Genomic DNA, 23,464 nt, shown 5'->3' on the forward strand with positions numbered 1-23,464 from the left:
AGAGCACTATGAACTCCAGGGACTGTCCCTGGAACATTCTGCATTTCCCTTAATGTGATTTTAGGTCATCTACAGTGAGTGATCCTTCCCTTTGAGATGGGAGTCCAAGGAGCTGAGCTGACCCCCCCTTTTTTTTAAGTATAAATGGCTTGGGGTTGTCAGGGATCCTAAAGTCTGCATTCCTAGCGTAAAGGCCTTTTCACCAAAAAGGACGGCTGCTTTTTGGGTTGATTCCGGCCGCGGTTTTCCCCGTCCACGCGGGCGCCCCCTGCTGCCCAGCCTGCACTCTCGTCCACGCCGAGCTAGCAGTAGGGTACCAGAAACTGCAGACCGAGACACAGACACGCGGGGTTTACAGTCTCAAAGAGAACCATCTAAACGCTTTCCAATAGACAGCTCGGCGCATCCGAAGCAGTCCTTTCTAGGGCCCGATCTGGGATTTTAATCCAACACCTAGCATGTATCAGAGCAAACACGGCTAAGAAAATGCCTTCCGAACAATATCAAACGAATCCCATGGGGCTTCTAAAAGGAAAGGACCAGTCAGTGGCTCTGCCGAATCCTTTGTCTTTCCCCGGGACACAGGACCGGGGACCTCGGCCTCGCCGCCCCACAGTAACAACCTATGTGGATGTAGAGGGTGGCGGCGCGTTCTCGGGCTCATCTCACGCTTTCCCCAATTAGGATTTACTGCCTGACGTCACGTCTGCCGGAGATTGGCTGTTCAGATCTGACACTCGGTTCCACGGCGAGAGCAACTTTTTAAAGACTTTGCAGCCGGGGCTGCCTCGGAACGTCCCGCGCGCTCACGCCCGCCCTCGCCCGCTCTGCCCCGGGCCCGGCGCGGCGCCCCCTGCACCCGCGGCCGCGCGAGCGGACCCTCACCTTGCGCAGCCCGCTCCCCTCGCCCCGCCCCCCCTCCCGGGCTCCCGCTCCCCACCCCACCCCCACGCCCGCCCCCTCCTCCCCGCCGCTTTCGGCTGGGGTCTGGGGCCGCTCGGCCGCCCGCAGAACTTCCTCTCCTGCAACCGAGTTCTCCTCGTCCCGCCTCCCGGGCTCTCGGGCAGCCGGAGCGCGCGCGGGCGGCCGCACCGGGCGAGCCGCACGGCCGGGGGCGGGCGCCGGGGGCGCCGGCTCGGGCCCGCGATGGCGGGGCCCTGGCTCAGGTGGGGGCTGCTGCTCTGGGCAGGGCTGCTCGCGTCGTCGGCGCACGGCCGGGTGCGGAGGATCACGTACGTGGTGCGCCCGGGCCCCGGCCTGGCGGCGGGCGCCTTGCCCCTGGGCGGGCCCCCGCGCCCGCGGACCTTCAACGTCGCGCTCGACGCCAGGTACAGCCGCAGCTCGGCGGGCGCCGGCGTCCCCAGCCGCGCCTCCTCGGGGGCCCCCTCGGAGCGGACGCGCCGCACGAGCCAGCCCGGCGGCGCGGCCCTGCAGGGGCTCCGGCCGCCGCCACCGCCGCCGGAGCCGGCGCGGCCCGGGGCCCCCGGCGGGCAGCTCCACCCCAAGCCCGGCGGTCATCCGGCGGCCGCCCGGTTCACCAAACAAGGCAGGCAAGCCGTGCGCTCCAAAGTGCCGCCGGAGAGCCACAGCGGCGGGGGCTCGAGGCTGCAGGTTCAGCAGAAGCAGCAGCTGCAGGGGTAAGCCCACACCCTCCCTCCGCGCGCGCGCCGCCCGCGCCGGGACCCGCGGGGTCGGGGCCCCTGGGAGCCCGGCCGCGGCCGCGGGCGTCGTGCGCGGTGGGGCCGCCTTCTCCTTCCCCGCCCGCCAGCGCCGGGTGAAGAGCCGAGTGCGGGAAGCCGAGGGACTTTTGAGGATAAACTCCGAGTGCATTGTTTCTCGGCTGCGGGTAAACACAAAAGGCATTTCTGCCTGGGGCGTAACCTCCTGTGCGCAAACCTAACTATTCCTAGAAGATGGGCGTATACATGAAGTCACTACAGCTCGCTCCCTCAGCATCAATTAAACTTTGGAACTCAGTTTTAAATGTTTTCTAGCTAGTGAAACAAACAAACAAACAACGTTTTGGGAGGGCTGGCTGTAAAGATCAGCCCCTGTTCGGTGGCCTAAAACTTTTTAGCATCCTAGAAATTGTGGGCTTGAGCTTCCGTGCACCTGTGGGGTCTGCTTTCCCGGGGCGGGGGTGTCTCCGCATCGACAGAATTTTCGGTTGGAAGGTTTCTGTTACTGGGAGCTGATAAACATCCTTCCTGTCCCCCTCCCCATTAATCACAGGTTGGGGGGCTGGGGGATATCTTGTTTTACCTATTCGGTTCTTTCATGGGTAGTTCCAGGCATTGTGATCTCACCCGTTTGGACACTTCTATCTAAAGCTCAGATTTCGTTTAAACTGAGGGTGAGATAATGTATGAAAGACACTTGGCTCTACACTGGGGGTTAAGAAAATCATTTATGTGGACCTCGTTCTCCTGTCCTGTGTAGCGCTAGGTTATGCAGGCGTTTTGGTTCTCCCGTCTTCCCCTGATACATGGTCTTTACCCTTCTACCTGGGCACCTTTGGCTTGGGCATCCTCAGTATGGCTTAGGACTCTCTGGAAGCCAGAGGAATGTGGAAGCGGGAGGCGGGCTTGCAGGGCCCCCTGGAAGCTTGGATTCTCTGGAAATTAATGTTGAGACTGCTGGACTCAGAGGTCTTGCTTTGTTTTAGGGTCAATGTCTGTGGAGGGCAGTGCTGCCATGGCTGGAGTAAGGCCCCTGGTTCCCAGAGGTGCACCAAACGTAAGTTTCCACGTTCATTGTGGCCTTGCACAGTGGGCAGAGTGGGGCTGTCCACATGGGGGGAGGGAGATTCCATGGGGGTGACATGAGGCGGCTAATGCCATCCTGGAGATATTAACGTCTGCAATGCAGTGTACCCCATTATCTGCAGCCTTCATTACCACCCATGAAGGGTTGGGTCATGGTAATGATGATATCAGTGCGGCAATGTATTGTACAGAACTGTGCGGTGCATTCAGGGTTCCCCTGCCCCCAACTGGGTATTAATCACTGTCACACCTGTGGATCAGGAGCTAGGAAAAACTTCCCAGTGGAGAATGCGCCATATGCCAAAACAGTACAATGAACTCAGACCCGGATATGGACAAATGAGAAACTTTAAGTTGATGGCGGGAGGGGCATGGGTAGTAGGTGGCCCTGTTCTGGAATAAAATATCAGCAGTTTTTAAAGCTTTCTGAAAACAGCAACAAGAATCCCCCATCCTTGAGGCCTGATTGTTTCCCAGGAGGTGACCACTTCGCTGTTCTTTAGAACTGACAAGCGGGGTTTCCTTCAGTGCTTCTCCAATTAATACACATTGTAGCAGTGTTTTAGAAAAATGTATTATGGGGACATACAGGTTTGAGAACATCAGAAAACATTTCCCTGATCATTGTAAAGTTAAGGATTCAGTGAAAACGTATTGTGAGGTTCCGCTGGACAAGCTGACTCTGTCTGTTGCTAATTGGGAATTAAAAAATCGTCCACTCACACAAAGTTTAGCATTCTTAGGTGTTCTCTGCATGGAGCTTGAGCCATAAACATTGTGGATTGGAATCCAAAATTTAGGTGCTTATTGGTATTCAGCATACTAAGATTTAGCAATTTGTCTTGTATACCGTTTGGATTTTAAAATACTGATTTAATATTTTAAATATCTCATATTTAAAATATAGTTTGGATTTTAAAATAGTGGAAAAAATTTCTCATGCAGTCATTCTGGTGCACTTGCTTGTTAAAAGGTACTTCCACTCCTTGAAAGAAACAGGAGGACTTTGGCATAATGACCTGGATTTTGTAGAAAGGAATGTCTGGATGGGTTAGGATTTAACTGTGATCAAGGAGTAATGGCAGAAATGAACTCACTGTCAGCCTCCTGATTACTGAACTCAAACCACTAGATCAGAAATGCTGCGGGTTGTAGGCATTTAGACTGTCATAATTTTTCACTTCTTCTTAGATTACACTTGACAATAGTGTACCAGCATTTTCTTGAATTTACGACGAAATAGGTCAAATTACACACCTTTTCCTCCCGTCAGTATCTCCTTCTGCTCAAAACCTGATAGGATGTGCTTTCCCTAGAAGGTGGAGATAATCCACCCATGACAGCACCATTGCAGTGGGATGCTGCTGTGTAAAGATTGAAAATACAGAGCAGAATTTTTTAGACAGTGGGTGGGTTCTCTTCCTTGATGCCTGTTAGAATGCACCAATACTTGAAGACATTTACTTGGCAAATGACGCATTCGAGTGCCTTCTCTGAAAAGGTGGTCTGAGGATTTGGGGCTCCAAAGATGTCTCAGAAGATCCAAAGATGCCCTAGAAGGGAGAGCAGCCAGGTCTCAAGGAACCACTCCATGGCTTCCTGCTTCTCCAGGCGACGGAGACAAGGGCATGGTTGTGCCTAGGTTTGACTGGGTTTGCCCTTTGGTGACCCAGAAAGAGAAACTGCAGAAGGCTCTGGGTCAGAACAGTGACTTTGGGGTCCCAGAGGAAGTTGTTACATTGATTTAGTCTCACAGTACCTGCAAGAAATATGTGTGGCTTTTGGTTCAAGTTCTCTTTCCTATTCCTAGAAGTTAGCCCATGGAAAGCATGGGGTCTAAGCAGTGCCACATCACTTTCTTTTTTGATGATTTTCAGCGTTCAGAAAATTGGCCTTCCTATGCTGCCCAATCTGTCAAATTAATGCAGGCCCAAGCACTAGAAATGTATATCATAAGTCATTTCAGGAATAATTTTAAAAGTGATGCTGGGGTAGGCCAGTGCCCAACCTAAAGTAATGTATGTACTAGGTGGTTATGTTTCAATAGGAGACTTGTTTTGTGTATGTGGGAGAGCCAGAGAGATGAAGGAGCCTTCTGCCTTTGGATGGGACGACTGAGTTCCCACTCATGCTGTGAAACTTGTGTCCATGGTTGAACAGCGTGCTACTAGAAAAGCCCCTGGCCCTGAATTCAAATCCTGTGTGGCCTTGAGGGATTCACTCGACCTCTCTGACCCTGTATTTTCCCATCCAGAAATGACTGTGCTAAAACCTTGCTCACTTTGTTGGGTTGTTCCAGGTATCAAGGTGAAAGAGAAAAGGTATACAAGCCTCGATGAAACCAGAAAGAGTCTTAGTTTCTGGTTGGATTCAGCCAAGCAAATCCTGACTCATTTATTTATTACTCAGTTTTCTTTTTTTCCTGTGTATGTCTCCCTAGCTGGTGTCATCGTTGTCTTCTTTTTAAAGAATGTAGATATGAATCCCTTTTTATATTACAGCTTTGAAGTAGCTTAGGGTTGCCGGGGAAGGGGGAAATGGTGGTCAAGGGGTGCAAAGTTTCAGTCACACAAGATGAATCAGTTCTGGGAATCTAATGGACAGCAGTGTGACTGTAGTTAACGGTCCTACTTGAAATTTGCTCAGAGGGTAGATCTTAAAAGTGTTCTACTCCTTAAACAGTGTTAATTGTTATGTTAACTGTGATAGTTATGTTAATTAGCTTGATTGTGGTGATTACTTCACAATGTATGTGTATATCAAAACCTTATCAAGTATTGTACATATATACAATTTTTATTTGTCAATTATTCCTCAGTGAAGACGGGGGGGGGGGGGGAGGGGGTGGGGGGGGGCGGTGAGAGCGGAGAATAAATGAAAAAGCCAGTCACTCCCATGCTGTCCTGGCTTTGATTACCAAGAAAAAAGAAAGCAGTTTGTTCTGAATGATTTATTTTAATAGAACTTAAAAAGCGACCAAGTATTAGACTATTTGTGTGTCTCTAGTTCTTTTTGAATAAAGTTTGCTGTTTAGAGGTAAAAATACTCCCCTAAGGTATACATAAATTAAATGGAAAAAATCCTGACCATTTTTGTGACTGTAACTACTTCAGTGGTGAACTTTGGATTGCAAAAGAAATTGATTTGTGGTCTTTTTCCTCTCTCACTTCCTTATTTTGCTGAATTGAACAATTGCGCTTCAGTACGCTATATTATACTTAATACACGAACATGAAATTCCCCCTTAAGACAGTTGTCATCATAAAATGTGTATGCATGTTTAAACGTACCACCGAGGATGCCTCCTAATTGTCATTATATTTTGAGGATAATTGAAAGGGGTTAGCTGAAGAATTTCAGTTTATATAGGTCATGTCCAATTGGTGCAAAAAATATTTCTGTGTAAGAGATCGCATGTGTTTATGTTGTTCAGTTTGCTTAATCCAGTGAAGAAAATAAGGTGCCCTTGCAGCCAGACACCATTGTTTTTAGTTGATTGAAACTTCATTCAAATGTGCCACAGGCAAATGCTTCTGAAGACTGAAGATTTAGTGAGCCTTGCATTGCAAATCAGTGTGAGACAGGCAGGCAGCAGACCTACACCATGGCACGGAATGCATTTGTGTGTCCACAGAGGTGGTCTTAGGGGCTCTATAGTCACCCATTCGCTTTCTGGAGGTACCCAGTTGCATGTTAATGCTGCTTTTCTAGACATCCTTTGTGTGTGGATCTCTAGAAGTTGAAAGTATGGTGTGGGATATGTCATTTTAGTTCTTAATACTGAGGGACTGTTGATAGTGATCCATCTGTGTTTTGGGCAAAAGAGATGGCACCACATTTGTTCTCTTTCCAAAGAGTTAACATTTATAGGAGGGTCTTTGTTGCTTAGAGACTCTGTCTTCCACTTGGGGCATTAAATCCCTGATGTGTACTGTTTTTGCCTCTCTTCATTTTTGCCTTTTTTTCCTCTCTCCAAACCGAACCTACCCCTTACTGGTTCTTGCAGTCTTTTCGTCCCCCTCTCAGGGTAGGTGTGGGCTAGAGAGAGAGACAGCCAGGGGGCTCAGCTTTAAAGAGGAGACTGGATTGGGAGCAGAGGACATAAAAGAGCATAAAGGCAAGATGAGGGTGAGGCCAGGTTGGCAGCGTGAGGAGGGCGGAAGAGCAAAGATGGCAGATAGGAGCCCCCCGAGGGTGCCTGGCACTTTGCAGACCCTCCATAAATGCACGGATGGTTCTTTCATTTATTTAACGGATATCTGTTTAGCTTTTACCATGTGCCAGGTTCTATGAATAGAGGAGAAATGCAGCCAGCTGCAGGGAGTACAGGGTCTGTTTTTACTCACTTAACTCATGGCCCATCAAATGACTTGTTCTCTCCTTAGCGAGAAACAGAAAAATCGATATTCCGTTGCTTTTCCATTGGCATTCAGCCCACACTGCTTTGGAAACACACACACACCGCAAACCTAGCAATGTTCCGTAATTATATGCAGTGGAGACAGCTACGTATACTCTTGGTGTTCAGAGATGTAGTAGATGGCATCGTCCAGGAGGGAGTAATGTGATGTGGCTGGAGTTCAGATGACCAAGAGGACTTTTCAGGCTGTCTCCCGTCCCGCTTGGCTCCGCGTTGCGCTAGCCGAGCTTGGGAGTCAGGCCCAGAATGATTACACATTTTTCGTATGCCTGCTATGGTCATTGACAGCTGCTTTGCCAGTAGATCTGCAGTGAGGTTTACCATGGCCCCTGCTGGGAGCGGGGGTGGGAGGGTCGGCTGGCACGTCTTGTCATGTGGCACAGACAGCCCGGCAAAAGGAGAGGGACCCAGAGGTCAAGTTCACCCTGGGTCAAATATGTGTTCTCAACACTAGTTAAAACAAACATGGAGGAACCATAAATTCTGTGTGGCGACAGTACTTAAACCTTCATGGTGAAGCCCTCCTCCAGCCCGTGGGCCGGCCTGGACGCACCGCCTGGCTCCTACCTGGCCTGGCTTATTGAAGTGTTTCTCTGCCCAAGTGAACCCTTGGCCCTTAGGAAGGCTGACTTGTTGAAAGGATCTTTGGCAACCTTGGGAGTTTGCTGTTTCTGACCCTGTTATTTGTTGTCTTGGATTTTCCAAACATGCTCAGACATGTTTGGGAGCTCAAATTGAATTTTCCTGAAGTGCAGATTTTGTTTCCAAGTATCTTCCTAGCGATGAACAGGGGGAGCTGGAGTGCTGGGGCCGTGTCGCCACTCTTCACGCTGACCGAGATCGGGGCACGCGCTGAGGAGCTGCCGAGGGGTGAGGACAACTCGCCAAGTGCTTCCTAGCACATGGGGAGCATTTTCTTGACCTTCACAGCCTGTGTGGGTAGGAGAGGCAGGTGTGATTTATTATCCCCATTCAGGCAGGGGGGCACTGCTTGGACCCTACCCCGCAGATCTTGTGGTTCCGGATTCCTTGTTCTTTCTACTGCCCTGGGCTGCTGGGACATCCAGTGCTGTGGCCCCTCCGGACAGCAGCCCCGATACAGATTGGCTTTTATTGCCTGAATTCACTTTGTGAGTTCCCAAGCTGTGTGAGTTTTCTAGGGCGGGCCATGACAAAGTACCACAAACTGGTGGCTTAGAACAACAGAACTTTATTGCCGCAGAGTTCTGGAGACTGGAAGTCCCAAATCAAGGTGTGGACAGGGTTGGTTCCTTCAGGGGCTGTGAGGCGAGGGTCTGTCCCAGGCCTCTCTCCTTGACTTGTAGAAGGCCTTGTGCCTCCATATCATCTGCCTTCTATGCGTGTCTGTCTTTGTGTCAAATTTCCCCTTTTGATCAGGACACAAGGCCTCCCCTAATGACCTCATTTTAACTGGATTACCTCTGTAAAGACTCTGACTCCAAATAGGGTCCATATAAAGTCACACACTAAGCTACTGGGGGGTCAGGAGTTCAACACACTTTTGGGGGGGGTGGGAGGATATAATCAACTCATAAAATAAGCCCAAAGAAGCTGTGCACGTGGGCTCGAGAGGCAGGCTACTTAAGACTTGGTGTCCCGGGGCACCGGGGTGGCTCAGTCGGTTAAGCGTCTTCCTTCGGGTCGGGTCGTGATCCCGGGGTCCTGGGATGAGTCCTGCTCCGCGGGGAGCCTCCTCCTCCCTCCCCCTCTCTCCTGCTCTCCCTGCTTGTGCTCTCTCACTCTCTCTGTCAAATAAATAAATAAAATCTTAAAAAAGAAAAAAAAAAGACTTGGCGTCCCTAGCAACGACCCAAAGATGCAAGGATGGGTGGGCAGAAGCTGAGCCAGGTCCCTCCCATACAGTCTGTGACTGTGGATCTGTCTTGGCGTTTTCCCTAATGCCGGAGCTGCTCCGGGGTGTGGGAGAGATAAGGAGCAGGCCGCTGGTGATCTGGGTTATGACTGTGGCCATTTTTACGTGGTCTGTTTTAAAAGAATCTAGACTGGGGGGCCTGGGTGGCACAGTGATTAAGTGTCCTAGTCTTGGTTTCCGCTCAGGTCATGGTCTCAGGGTCCTGAGATCGAGCCCCGTGTCGGGCTCTGCTCAGCGCGGAGTCTGCTTGAGGTTGTCTCTGCCCCTCCTGCTCGTGCTCTCTCTCTCTCTCTCAAATAAATAAATAGATCTTTAAAATAATTAATAATAAAAAAGATTCTAGATTGGTGGTTCCTAAATGTGAATGTGCAACTGATCCCAGGAGGAGTTTATTAAACTGCTTTATTGAATCAGCATCTCTTGGGTTTTTAACAAGCACCCCAGGGGATGCTGATGAAGGTAGTCCACATTTTGAGAAGCAGTGATCCAGAAGGAACCCTCTCCTGGGCATTATTTATAACTCTTTGTGTGGAACTTTAAAGCTCAAGCCCAATACTTAGAAACAACAATTTAGAAACTCCTCAAGGCAGGAGCCCTCTGAATACTGGTTTAGCTCAGTCTTGAATAGTATATACGGAGATTGCTGCATATAGGGTTGCTTCATCCAGTTTTTCTTCAGTTAGCTGAATGTTTGATAAATATATGTACTTTGTTGTAAGAGTTGAAAATATGCAAAATTGTTAATGATACATAGGTGCACTTAAAGTGTTTTAAAAAAAGGTTTAAACACTTTGAAACACATTGGGTGTTTTTTTCCCCCCACTAGATATTTTCAATTACAAAATATTTTAAATATACAGAAACAAAAAATAATACATCCAACAGCTATTCATCAGGGTCATGTTTTTAAAAACTCCCTGATGTGGTCATTAAGCACAATGATTTATAGATAAGGGAGAGACTATGGTCTTATCTTGCTCTAAATGCATATTTTGCTAATGATGTTTCCTGTCTTGTTAGTGGAGAGAAAACAGTACATAATTTGTTAGCGTGACACAAATTAGTTTTTTCGGTACTTATGGAAAAAACACATCAGAGCTGAATGTATTTGTATATGCTCATGTGTACCTATTAATTTGCCTTGCTTATTCAGGATTGAACATTTCGTGTAGGCACAGTGCATTGGGTACCAAGAATCTGTGTGCCTAAGACAGTGTGGTTGCAAGAAGGAACTGCTGCCTGTTAGTGGTCCCCCTTCCCCCCTCCCCAGCCTGCCTGCCTTTCTTGCCTTCTTCCTCTTTCTCCCCTTCCTGGGTCTATATTTTCTTATCCTGAACCAGAAGGCAGTGTAGGTCAGTGGTTAAAAGTTTGGTCTTTGGGGGCACTTGGGTGAATCGGTCTGTCGAGAGTCTGACTCTTGATTTCAGCTCAGGTCATGATCTAGGGTCGTGAGATCGAGTCCCACGTTGGGCTCCACCTGAGCGCAGAGCCTGCTTAAGATTCTCTCTCTCCCTCTGTTCCTTCTCTCCCGTCCCTCTCTTAAAAAAGAAAGGAAAGAAGTTCAGTCTTTGGAGTTAGGATCCAAGGCTCTGGATGGGAACACCGCCTCATTGTGAGACCTGGGAGGTGGAGGGGCGAAGGCTAGGTTAGCCTGTGCACCGGAACTGGTAGGATAATGGTCTGGACCACCATCTGGAGGCATGTGGGGGAACCACGTGAAGTAGTGTATGAAAAGTGCATGCAGAGCAAGACTCCTGCCCAACCATATTCAAGCTCTCAGGGGTTTCCATTCTGCCCTGGCCCGCCCCCTCCTGGGCGCTCCCTTTTACACACCCCTGTTTGTGTTTCTCGGGTCCCTGTGATTTCACTCTTTCTTGGCTCTGGGGGTAGGTGGCCCTGGCGGGAGAGGCGGCTGTCTCCCCATCAGTGTGGAGTGGGATTTTCTCCGTGTCACGTTAAGCACCCAGGCACCTTCCTTGCTGTAGTATCAATGCTGACTGAATTGAATAGAGTCGAACTAGCATCTCTGGTGGTGGTGTGCGGTAAATACGGTCCTCTAAACACTGTCTAGAGGATTCTCCTTCCTTTCTTCTTTACTTACTCTCCCCTTTTGGCAGTCATTTCCGTTTGGTTTTCTTTGCCCTTGTGCTTCTCCTTGCACACCAGACACTGCTTTATTATGACAGCTTTTCAAGGGCACACCACCTTATTCTGTTTCCTCTAGCTTTCTTTCTGGAGGCTGCCCTGGCATGGCCCAAACTTTAAGACAACTTTTCCTTTCTCCCTGCCAATTTTAGAATCTTTCTGCTCAACATCATCTGATAGAGATTTGGGACCAAGTAAAATGAATGTTGTACGATTTTCCCTGTAATTTTAGATCCCTGAATACTGCTCTTGGCCAACTCTCCTGGCCCCCGTGGCCCCCTCACTGCTCCACATTTGAGTAATGTTGTTGGCACGGACGGACGTAAACAGTTTGCGAAATGTCGTGTTTTGTAAATTAGGAGATGGATGGGCTGGTTTTTGAATCCGTGCCGTTGGTTCTGCTGGACCAGAGGAAAGATGAGTTTGGTTCATGGATTCGGGAAGATGAATTTGAGGAAGGTGTTGCCAGTCCAGGGTTGACATGGTCCACTTTACCGAACCGATGGGATCGGTTCTTCATGGGGGAGAACGAAAGGCTGGTTGTATTTTGGTGATGAATTAAGGGAGACTCTTCACAGAGGAGATTGTTGTTCTGCGGTGAGAACAGCTAGCACAAAGGCCCTGGGAGGGGATAGACCTGGCCTGGGGTAGGAACCTAGAAGTGAGTTTGTTGGGTTGTCAGTGAGGACCGGAGTGATAGGTGGTCAGGGAGCTAGAGCTGCTTCCCAGTCAGGTCTCGCAGGCTGCGCAAGGCCATAAATAACACAGGGGCCTTGTAAATGCAAGTGGATTTTGTTGTTAAGGAATAAAACACAAGGCAGGATTTGGTTTTTTTACAGCACTTCTTTGAAGGCATGGACAAAGAATGCTTTAAATTGAAAATTCATTCAATTTTTTTTTTATTGATGCTCTTTTTTTTAATGGATGAGAAAAATTGCATATAGAACAGTGAAGTACCCAAGGCCGGCAACACAAATGATCATCATAGCCTGACTGCATGCATTGTGCCCAGATCACCAGACCAGCCCCTGTGCTGCTGACATCCCCAGGCCTCTGCCGAGCTCTGGGAGGCCCATGTTCACCAGAGCCACCAGCCGAGGCTTAGGGTGAAAGCTTGGGGGTTAAAAAAAGAAAAGTCTCTGGTCACTGCTGTGTTAAAAGGCACGTTAGTGGGGATCCGCACATCGTTCTAAATAAAAAAAAAATGTTAAATTCTTTAAAAATGGCAGCTAAGAATCCCAATCTGGCCACCATGGCAAATTCAAGAGAGTGGTTAGGATGTGTTAAATTCAGAGTATACAGTTTATGGAATACATTTGAATGCTGTTCTGAGGTTTTGTTCAATGCACCCCCCACCCCATCTAATTTCACAAATTGTGGGGTGAGCCCGAGGTAGGTGCAAAGGCCACCTCTGCTGGGCCTCTGGGGCAGTCACTCACTGTCCCTGGGTGATTTTGTTCTTGTTTGTAAATGGGGTTACTAGCACCCATTGGCTACACCTCCTGTTTTGTAGTAAGTATCAAATAAAATGAGGTTCATGAAAATGCTTCACAAAAGAGCTGTCAAAACATGTGGTGATATTATTATTAAGGTTTTTTTCTGGTTGTTTTGTGAAAAGTTTTCAGTTTGTGAATTTTTTTTTTAAATATTTTAGAGAGAGTGAGCGAGAGAGAGCACAAGCTGGGGGAGAGGCAGAGGCAGAGGGAGAAGCAGGCTCCCCGCCGAGCAGGGAGCCCCACGTGGGGCTTGATCCCAGGACCCTGGGATCATGACCTGAGCCGAAGGCAGACGCTTAACCCACTGAGCCACCCATGCATCCCCAGTTTGTGAAATTTTTGTCTATAATGTGTTGGTATATTTCTTGTCTTGAAAAATAGGAGGCTTAGTGTATTACAGTGGGTTTTTGATGATTACAGATCTGTGTTTCACATCTTTATATTGATGGGGCCATTTACCGAAGGTTTATGGTCTCTGGGGGGAATGGTCTGGAAGTTGGTTTGAAAATAAACAAAAATATCTAAATCCCCACTTTTGTGCCCCTCCCCGTGACTTGCTTTGTCCTCCTAAATGTAGAGTGTAAGCAAAGACAAGAATCCTTTCAAGAGAGCTATGTTTCTTTCTTTCTTAACTGTAATAGTGAAAAGGTTATGTTAAGTTAGTCCAAAATTTCTTAGTAATTGGAGGTGAAATAATACAGACGATAAGTGAATTAAAGGCAAGGACCTGTTTTTGTTTTGCTTTTTATCTCTTAGGAAGTTGGCCTACACAGTGGTTCTGTGTGCACAGTAGACTCTCAGTAAGGTTTCTTGATTAATAAACATTACAAGTCACATTTGTTTCTGAGGGAAAGACCAGCTGAAATTCATTTATATCAGGGCTACTGAGATTATGTTATTAAGCAGGTCCTTTTGTAGGAGAGAATGTATAGTACAGCCAGTCTTCCTGTGTAACCATTTTTAATGCTCACTTTTGAGTCTTTGAGGCTCTTTCATGGGTAAAATTGCCCCGTTCCATCCGATAGTATGGACAGCTTGACTGCCACTCCACAAACCTAGTGGTTCTCAAAGTGTGGTCCCTAAACCAGGGGCAGCAGCACCTGGGAACTCGTTGGAAATGCAGATTCTCAGGCCCGGTCCTAGACCAGAAACTAGGCATGGGACCCAGCACTCTGTGTGTGGTTTTTTTTTTTTTTTTTTTTTTTTTTTAAAGGATTTTATTTCTTTCAGACAGAAGCGAGTGAGACAATGTGATTGGGGGTGAGGGGCAGAGGGAGAGGGAGAAGCAGGCTGCCCGCTGAGCAGGGAGCCCGATGCAGGGCTAGATCCCCGGACCTTGAGATCATGACCTGAGCCAAAGGCAGATGCTTAACCGACTGAGCCACCCAGGCGCCCCCCAGCACTCTGTGTTTTAATGGGCCTTCTAGGTAATGCTGAAGCAGCTATGGTTTGAGAAGCACTGCTCTAGATAGACCCAGCCCCTCCTTTTCATCATGTGTAGACAGAGGAGGGGTGCATGGAAGTTGGTTCCCTTCGGTTCCAGGCCTTGGGGACTAGAAGCTGTTTTCTCCCCCTTCCCAAGGCCATGGAGCAGTTCCCCAGTCTCAGATGGGCACCTTGTAATCTGAGCCATGCACGTCCCTACACATTCTATTCTGCACGCTCATGGAGGGGACCCAGGGAAGCCGTTTTGCCGTTCAGTGAATGTGAGTTTTGTACCTTTGGGACTTTCTAGTTCTTTTCTGTTCTTTAATGTGGAAGATGCTTAAATCACACTTCTCCGTATTCTTCACGGCTGCGTGTATCAAGGTGTGGTGCTTGGACCTCTTGTGCACTGTGGTCCCCTGTGGGATGCATAGCAAAAGCAGGTTGTGGGACCCCACCCCAGCCTTACCAAACTGGAACCCTCAGGTGGTGACCCCATGACCCTGGTTTTCACAAGCATCTAGCGAATGAGCCACACTGAGGCTTGAGGATGCTGGGCTTAAAGGGGGTGTACTGGAATAAAAGATGTTAAAGGCCAAGAATGATGAGAAAGGTATTACAACATTAATAAAAGTAACAGGAGGGAATGTGACATTTTGTTTTGGAGGCAGGTGCCATTACTCGTTTCCAAAATAGTTCAAAAGTGAAACGAAGAGCATGCTTTTATCCAGAACGTGCCCTCAGTGTTGGCAGGGACAAAGCTTTCTTGTGTGAGGATGAGGAAGTTGAGACGGAAAGAGATGAGGTGGTGTTGCTTGGCCATTCCTTAGGGTCCTGCTGACTCAGTCCTGCACGTTGCTGAAGGAATGTATCAGATGTTTGGAAACAGCCCAGTTAAGAATTTCAGCAATGATCCACACTTTTATTAGATGTGTTTTTAGGAAAGGAATTGCCTGTTACAAGACTAGGAACCTGTGTAGAAAGAGCTGAAGAAGGAGTTGCTTTACTTTTCCTACAAAATAGGGAGTTTTTTTCCCCATTACGTATCTTTTTTCTTCCTGCAAAATAAATGAATGCAAAGATACTTTACCTGAATATTGAAGAAAAACTAGGTCTAAAAAAATATCTATTTCATTTCCAAGTAGTAGAAAGATTTGGGGGGAGGGACGCAAGGCTTATTTAAATCATTAGTTTTTGTGATAATAGTTCTACCTGGTTAAAAGTAATTATTTTATCTTCTCTTCCCAATGTGAGCAAATTTTCTGCATGTTACTTTTGATAAAACACCCAAATGTTTATCCTCTAGATAGGGCCACAGTCTTAGAAAATGGTATTCACATTTTGAAAAGACCCAAATTTGGAATTGCTGGATTTTAAGAAGACTTAATGTTCACTCCTGTGGTCTCAGTGTGGGTAAATTCTCTCTCCCTTTAAAAATAAATTTTTTTTTTTTTTTTAGATTTATTCATTCATTTATTTGAGAAAAAGAGAGAAAGAGCACAAGCAGGGGGAGTGGGAGAGGGAGAAGCAGACTCCCCACGGAGCAAGGAGCCTGATGCGGGGCTTGAAACCAGGACCCTGGGATCATGACCTCAACTGAAGGCAGACGCTCAACCAATTGAGCCACCCAGGCGCCCCCCTCTCTCTCTCTTTTTAGTTTTAAACAACTGCTAATGTTTTTATAGCTGATTTGTCTCTCTGTCTATGTCCTTAGAAGTCTATATCTTATGTTGTCTTCAACCTTTCATTTCAACTCACTAACTTTGAAGTGCCTGCTACGTAGAAGGCAGTGTGCAGGGGGCTAAGGATACAATCAGGGTGGTGCTCTGTGGCGCTCACAGCCCAAGTGGAGGCCAGGATGATCACAGCAGTAGGATTGTGGCAGATGTGCCTTGGTGTACTTCCCCCACCTCGAGTGCAGGCAGAACCCACAGCTTGCTTCTAGTTAATAGAATATGGCAAAGTTGATGGGATGTCACCTCCTTGGTTATGTTATGTTGTCTGTGACCCCTTAGCCAACTGGAATGAGAGGACTTCTTGCTGGCTTGGAAAAAGTAAGCTGCCTGTAGTGCTTGTGGCTTGCCGTGGAGAGAGCCACGAGGCGGGAAACTGGGGGCAGGCTCTCGCTGGTGGGCAGGATGAAGCTGGAGCCCTCTGTCCTACAGCTGCAAGGAAATGAATTCTGCCAACAACCTGAGTGCTCTTGGAAGTAGAGTCTCACTCAGTTGAACCTCAGGTGAGACTGCAGGCCGGCTGACAGCTGGATTGTTGCCTCTTGAGACTCTGAAGCAGAGGACTCACTCATTCTGTGCCCAGACTACTGACTCATAGAATCTGTGAGATAATAAATGTGTATTGTTCTAAGCTACTAAGATGGTGACAACTTCATAGACAGGAAACTAGTACAAGGAAGAATGTGTAGATCCTAGAGGATCCTGCCTAGAGGCAGCCAGGGCCGAGTGCATTGGGTGTCTATAGGATGTTATGGGAGAGATGATGGACTGGAGGTCGTTTTAGGCAGGACCCATTGGCTCTAAGTGAAAGATACACAGACCAGCTAAAGGAAAAGAGGCTGTTTATTGCCAGATAACTGGGGGTCCTCAGGTTTCTGTTGGCGGCTTCAGGCCTCACTGGATTCAGGGGTTCAAATCATCAAATCAGGACCAAACCAGCTACATCATTTGCAGGGCCCAGTGCAAAATGGAAAAGTGGGAACCATTGTTAATAAATAGCATTAGGTTAAGTGTTACCTATTGCTAGTTTCCAAGCAAGAATAATAATAAGTGTTAAGTCCTGCATTTAACCGTTCTGGGAGCTGCTGTATTGATCCGATAGGTGTTGTGCTCACCAATATTCTGTTCACATGCAGTCGGCAGAGGTCTGGCCGGTTAACTCACAGTCTCCTGTGTCTGTGGGGTGTTATGATCTCTGGGCGTTCTGTGGGACTGGACTGCTTCTAGAGCTCACATTTAATTTTCGAATTTCAACCCAGGGATCAATATTTATATCACATCATATGGGACAAAGTATAGGATATGTAAAAATACATTTTTTTTTTTTTAAAGATTTTATTTATTTGACAGAAGGCAGAGAGAGAGCACAAGCAGGGGGAGTAGCAGTGGGAGAGGGAGAAGCAAATCCCCCGCCGCCAAGCAGGAAGCCCTATGCAGGACTCAATCCCAGGACCCTGGGATCGTGACCTGAGCCGAAGGTAGACGCTTAACAGACTGAGGCACCCAGGCGCCCCGTAAAAATACATTTTTTTAGAGCGATTTCAGTTTCAGTAACCTTTCTGTAAAGTTCTAATGGAGTTCCATTGAAAAAAAATGTCACTTAGAAACAGATGGAGTAAGTTTCCCAAAGCTTAACACTGTTGGGTTGGAGTGATCTTATCCTTTACTATTTACTTAGATGTTTACATGAAGACTGGTATCTGGGTTCTTAACCACATTTTCATGGATTTGGATGCTTTTCATACAGGTTTCTTGGACACCCTTTTTGAGACCTGTTTTATGAACTGTTACATAAATGGAGGTGTGTGTGGGAGCGATCCACAGGTTACCTGGTCTGATTCACAGCACTGCATTGCAGAGGGTCAAGTTATGTTTCATTAGTAAACGTTATGACTCTTTTTGGTGTGAGGATCCTACCCGTCTGTGTAGCGTTTGCATCTGGGTGGGAGACAATTGAAGTTTTTGGGTGACACGTCCAGATGCCTGGGAGAGAAATCAGTTGCCCTGGGACTGTTGGAGGGTGTCAGGGGCTGTCCTTTCTCTCGGGAAGCAGTGCCCTTTGTTCATTCTTCCGCGACAGTTCATCCCTCACAGACCGTTTATTTTCAGAGATTATAATGCCTACTCCCCCTGGCTCAAAGTGGGATTACTCAGTTAATAAAGATAGCTATAGCAGATTTTTGAAAGTGTGATGACAAAATTTTGACTCAGGAAGAAGAAAGTGTTTATTTTCTTTTGCTTGAGATTGTCACTCATTTCACTTTTTATCTCCTGTCGCAGAACTTGTTGCTGAAAGTTATAGAAGATGACCTCATATTAGCTTCTCTTTTTAAATATTTGTCCACATCAGTACCTGCAACTACAGAGGATTCAACCCCGTACATTTTCTGAATGGACCTCAGGTGTCCAGGATTGCAAGAATCATACCTTTTGGTTCATTGCACATTATCATTGTTACTTGCAGACAAACCTTTATGATTCTAATGGCTTAAATAATCTTTCTTGATTTACAGTTGTGTCATTTAACTTCATTAAAGTTTGCAAAGCAGTCGCCACCCCAACTGTCTACATATTAAAGCTGGCTTTTGGTGGATCTAGAAAATGTTTTAAAATCACACATAGAAGGAAAATGAGAAAAACAAGGGTTTGGGATCAGAGGATGAACTCATTGGCTTCTTTGACTTTTTACTGTTGCACAACTTCAGGGTTAAGTGACATTGATGCTTGGCTGAGTGACATGGGGTAAGGTTTCAGGGAACTGTTTTCAGTTGTTACATGACAGTATGTGCTCATCATCTTCAGTGGATGTCCTGACTGCACGAAGGGGGTGGCTTAGACTCCTATTTGGAAATGATCTAGGAAGTCAGACATCTAATTCAGCTACCCCATCCCTGTTCTAACCCAGGGATCCTCTAGGCACTGACAGCGCAGGCCAGTGAGCCTGTACTTGAATCCTCCTAGAGACAAGAAGCTCACTCCTTCATGACTACCCGTTTTATTTTACAGACAACTTTGTGAAAAATAAAACTGATTTTGTGGAGCTGAAACATGCTTCCTTATAACTTCCATTCATTTGCTAGAGTTGGTTTTTACTTGTAGGTGATAAGAGAGTCCTCATGTGGATAAGAAATTCTTCAAAATATTGGAAAAGGTAAGATGATTATGCATAGTTTATGACTCTTGTTTCTCCTTGAGAGCATCTGGAAACATCTCAGTGCTGCAAATGTTTGTTGAGTACCAGTTGTATGGGAACACTCTCCTAGCGGGTGCTGGGGTGGGAAGACCTTTGCGGGGGGCACAAAGATGACTTGGTTCCTGCCACTCAAGAGTCTGCCACAGTGTGAAATGGATCCGAAAAGCACCTGGATTGATACAAGAGAGGAACCAAGTGCCCCTGGGGTTCAAAAGAGAGAGATTGATCTCGCACTCAGCTGTGTTAGAAAAGTTCCAGAGCAGGATCCAGAGGGAATGGAGATAGGAGTAGGGTGTTTTTGGAGGCTGAGTCTGGGAGTAGGGCCTTCCAGGCAGAGACCAGTGTGAACAAAAGTCCAGGGGTGGGAACCAGAAGTTGTGTCCGAAAAGTAGGGGAGGGTTTCTATTTGCTCAGATTACAGGATGCTTGGAGAGGAAGGGAAGGTGACAGGGGTGAAGTGGTAGGTTGAGCCAAGAGCTGGGAGAAGCTTGATTCCCCACCTCACTTGTTCATCCAGCAGTACCATGATTCCATGGCAAGGGCACAGACCCAGATTTGAATCCAGGTGTTGTCCCAGAGCCTCAATGGCTGAGCCCAAAATGGAGATCTGTGTCCATTGTAAAGGGGATTTCACAAAATGTAAGTGAAGAATCCAGCACCCTGCCTGGTACATAGCAGAATCTTGGTAAACAGCAGCTGTTAGGATTTCTGAATTTGACAGGCTTAGAGAAGCTGGGGGTGACATGAACAGACCCTGCAGTGGGGGTGCGGGGTAGTTTGCAGGGGAAATCCACCTCAGAGGCAGTGCTCCAGATTAGAAAGGAAGGTATAAATGAGGAAAGAGGAGGCACAGACATGGACTTAGGAGGAAGAGCCAGATTTCATGTTTTGGGCAGGAGGAAGAGGAGAGAGAAGTCGTTTCAGGTTTTTGTGGGGGAAGGAGGGTGGGCCAGAAGGCTGTGGGGGGTGTGGGCTTGCTTTGGTGGAGGGTCTGGCAGGCCCTCCAGGTGGAGAGAGAGAGGCTGGGCCTGAGGGGTGAGCTGACGAGTGGGGAAACTCGGTCCAGGTCGGCACACGAGGAGCCAGAACCTCAAAGGGGCTCATTTAAAAGCAATGAATTCAAGAGACACAGTGAAAGCAAAATTGGCAGAGACAGTCGGACAGATGATTCCCGGTGTCTTAAGAGTTCTCAGGGAAAACCCAATACAGTCGTCACATTGTTTTTACACACACACACACACACACACACACACTCTCTCTCTCTCTCTCTCTCTCTCTCTCTCTCTCTCTCCATACACAAGTTCAATCCAAGCACCATCTATTATTTAGGCCTGTTAGTTTCCTCAGAAAAACCCTTCAGGAAATCCTCTGCTCTCCCAGAGAATGTCTATATTTAGAAGACTTTTAGAGAAAGCCTATTGTTAAATTTTCGTTTACTGGCTAATCACTAAGAGGCTGTAGAAATGTAAATCACACGGCTGTACAGAGTGGTCAGTGGGAAGAAAGCTGCCTTTTTTGTTCTATTGAAGACCACGAAGTAAAAACATGACTCGGTCCTTTGTGACCCCAGGGAACCCAAGAAGGGTGGCACTGGCAGCGACCACAGGGACGGACCCCCTTGTATAACGGAGAGGAAACTGAGGCCCAGAGCACTGTGACTGGTCCAGGGTCACACAGCTCATTAGAGGCAGAGCCTGCAGCCTGCTGCTGAGCATTCCTGCTGCTGGAAGTAGCATTCTTCCCAGGCCAGGACCTTGGGACTACATTCCTAAGTGGGTGGCCCAGACCCAGGGGTCTTCAATGAGGAAAGTGTGTATGTGTGCATGTGTGGTGTGTGGGGTTATTCAGGGATCATCCATCTGCAGTGCTTGTGAGCTGGATTGTGGCAAAGAACAGAGGGCCGACCTCAGTGATTATGCTATGCCCTCATGATCGCTAGAAGAGCTTTCTAACAAGTGTCCCCCACAGAGGAAAGTGCTTAACCTGAAGCGAGAACTCCTTGTCTTTGGAAGTCTTTCAGAAGAAGCTAATATCCATCCACCTGCTCAAGTTAACAGTAGTTAACATTCCCTGAGAACTGACCGTGTGCTTGACACAGTTCTGCATGTGTTCTAAGGATTATATCTCATTTTATCCTCTTAGTGTCTCTATGAGACAGGTACAATCATGATGCTGATTTTATAGGTTAGGAGAGTAAGACCAAAGTGATGGTAGGTGAGGTAAGCTGCCCCGGGTGACACAGCCGGTGAGTGGTGGAGCAGGATTATACCCATCCATGTGACCCCAGAGCCTGCATGCTTATCTTGTACTAGTGAGTCTCAATCTTTGTTGCAAGTGGAGTATCTGGGGAAGATTGTAAAAATCCCAGTTCTCAGGCTACCTCCCATATTAGTTAAGTCAGATTCTCTGAGGGTAGCACCTTAACTGAGTACTTTTTTTAATATGTTCAATGTTTTATATCCATAGCAATATCAACGTACATACAAACCCTGCCCGCCAGCCTCGCTGCAGGGTCTGTGGGTAGGTAGTGCAGAAAACTAGCGCTTGCATGAGTATTTTTTTAAAAGCTCTGCAGATGATTTCAAATGGGCAAGGTTGGGAACCGCCGATAGATGCCGCAACCAGTGGGGTTAGTGTGGCTCAGTGCTCTTCAAAGTAATGGGCATAGGAATGTCCTGGAGGTCGTGTTAAAATGCGGATTGTGATCCAGAAGGTCTGGGGTGGGCTTGAGATACGGGATTTCGTACAGGTGCCCAGGGGATGCTGTGTTACTGCTCTTTGAGTTTCCTTTATTGGCTGAAGACTCATCATCAAGGTCCCTTCTAACTCTTAAGACTGTGGCTCTGCTGTCAGAACTCTCGTGTATTTGCAATCTTACTGAGTATCAGCCCTCTACTAAGTACATTACAGACATTATCTCCTGTCCTCTCAACATCCAAAGAAGGTACCATTTCCCCCATTTCCGAGATGAGGAAATGGAAGCCTCTTGAGGTTAGCCAGCATCCTCACCTGTGTCTTCTGAATCTAACACCTGTGTGATTAACCACCATGCTGTGTTACTTTCCCTTATACATATAGGTGTTGTTCCCAGGAAGAGCTTCTGTGGCATTGTCTTTTCTAACCCCATGGGTTAGGTTTCCAACCCTAGAGGAGAGGCTCCCGGGGAACTCAGTAGTTACTAGGAGCTTTTCTGGTTCCATGTGGCCTCATTCTCTTTTCCTTACAGTGGCCTGGTAGTGGCTGATGAGAAAGTGTCTCAGGTGTGCCGTGGCATTTTATTACGAAGTCTATTTGTGACGTTCAGACTGATTTGCAGTAAAGTTTTCTATCAGTCCCAGAAATGCTTATTGCATTTGCAAGATGCAAATTCTAGACCCGAGTGTGGTGTCTGGCCTAGTGGACGACATGAGTCCCCCAGGAAGCTTGTCGAGGTATAATTTTGGGCTCCTTCCCAGGACTCCTGTGGATGAGGCCTGGTGACCTGCTGTTGAAAGTTCCCCAGACTGTTTTGATGTATACTCATATTTAAAACCATGGTCTTTGTGGTTCTCCAGGTGTGGTTTCTGGACTGTCAGCATAAGCATCACCTGAGAACTTGTTAGCAATGCAAAATTTGGGGCCCCATCCTAGACACATTGAATTAGAAATTATAGGGGTGGGTCAAGTAGTTTGTTTTAACAAGCTCTCAAGGTGATTCTAAAGTGTGAGAACTGCGAGATCCTTGCTCCTCAAAATGTGATCCAACGACCAGTGTCATCTGTGACTCTGTTGGAAATGTAAGGTCTCAGGCTCCACCTCCACCAACTGAATGAAAATCTTCATTTTGATAAAGTCTGTGCATAGTCACATTTGAGAAGTCCTGTTCTAGACAGTGGTTTTCTTCCCTGATTGTGCATTAAAAAAAAAAAGATTTATTTGAGGGGGGAGGGGCAGAGGGAGAGAATCTTCAAGCAGACTCTGCACTCATTGGGGAGCCCAACACGGAGCTCGATCCCACAACCCATGAGATCATGACCTGAGCCAAAACCAAGAGCCAGACACTTAACTGGCTGAGCCACCCAGGTGCCCCTGCTTGTGCATTATAATCCAAGAGGCCTTTAAAAAATACCAATGCCCTACCCCCACCCAAAGCAATTGAGGTAGAATCTGTGAAGTTGGGTGGGGCCTAGACATCTAGTTTGTAAAGTTTCTCAGGTGAGTCTTCTGGAGCGTACCATGGTCCACTGGTCAAAGCAGTTCATTGGTGCCTAGTTGTCTGCAGTCCTGTTCTCAGACTTAAGGGATAAGACTGAACAGGAGTCAGGGCTCCAAGACATGTCTCCTTCCTGCTCCCAGAATGTGACTGGACACCCAGGCTCCGGAGGTGAAGGCTCAGGGACTGGGCAGGGGGACT

The 23,464-nt window shown here is 47.4% G+C and overlaps 1 protein-coding gene across 6 annotated transcripts in view; it reads left to right on the forward strand.

The window, feature by feature from the left end:
- Positions 1-1,124: 1,124 nt before the first annotated feature.
- The window catches only part of LTBP1 (latent transforming growth factor beta binding protein 1), a 388,182-nt gene continuing 365,842 nt past the window's right edge, over positions 1,125-23,464 (forward strand). For 5 of the 6 annotated variants that reach the window (XM_027621430.2, XM_027621432.2, XM_027621434.2 and 2 more), the window contains exons 1-2: positions 1,132-1,637; positions 2,666-2,736. In XM_027621430.2, the coding sequence (XP_027477231.2) occupies positions 1,147-1,637; positions 2,666-2,736 (562 nt within the window). In that variant the 5' untranslated portion in view covers positions 1,132-1,146. Of the gene's footprint in view, positions 1,638-2,665; positions 2,737-23,464 lie in introns of all 6 variants that reach the window. The other variant, XM_027621433.2, reaches the window with a different exon arrangement.

The sequence above is a fragment of the Zalophus californianus genome, chromosome 8, assembly GCF_009762305.2.
Source record: "Zalophus californianus isolate mZalCal1 chromosome 8, mZalCal1.pri.v2, whole genome shotgun sequence".
Lineage (NCBI taxonomy): Eukaryota > Metazoa > Chordata > Mammalia > Carnivora > Otariidae > Zalophus > Zalophus californianus.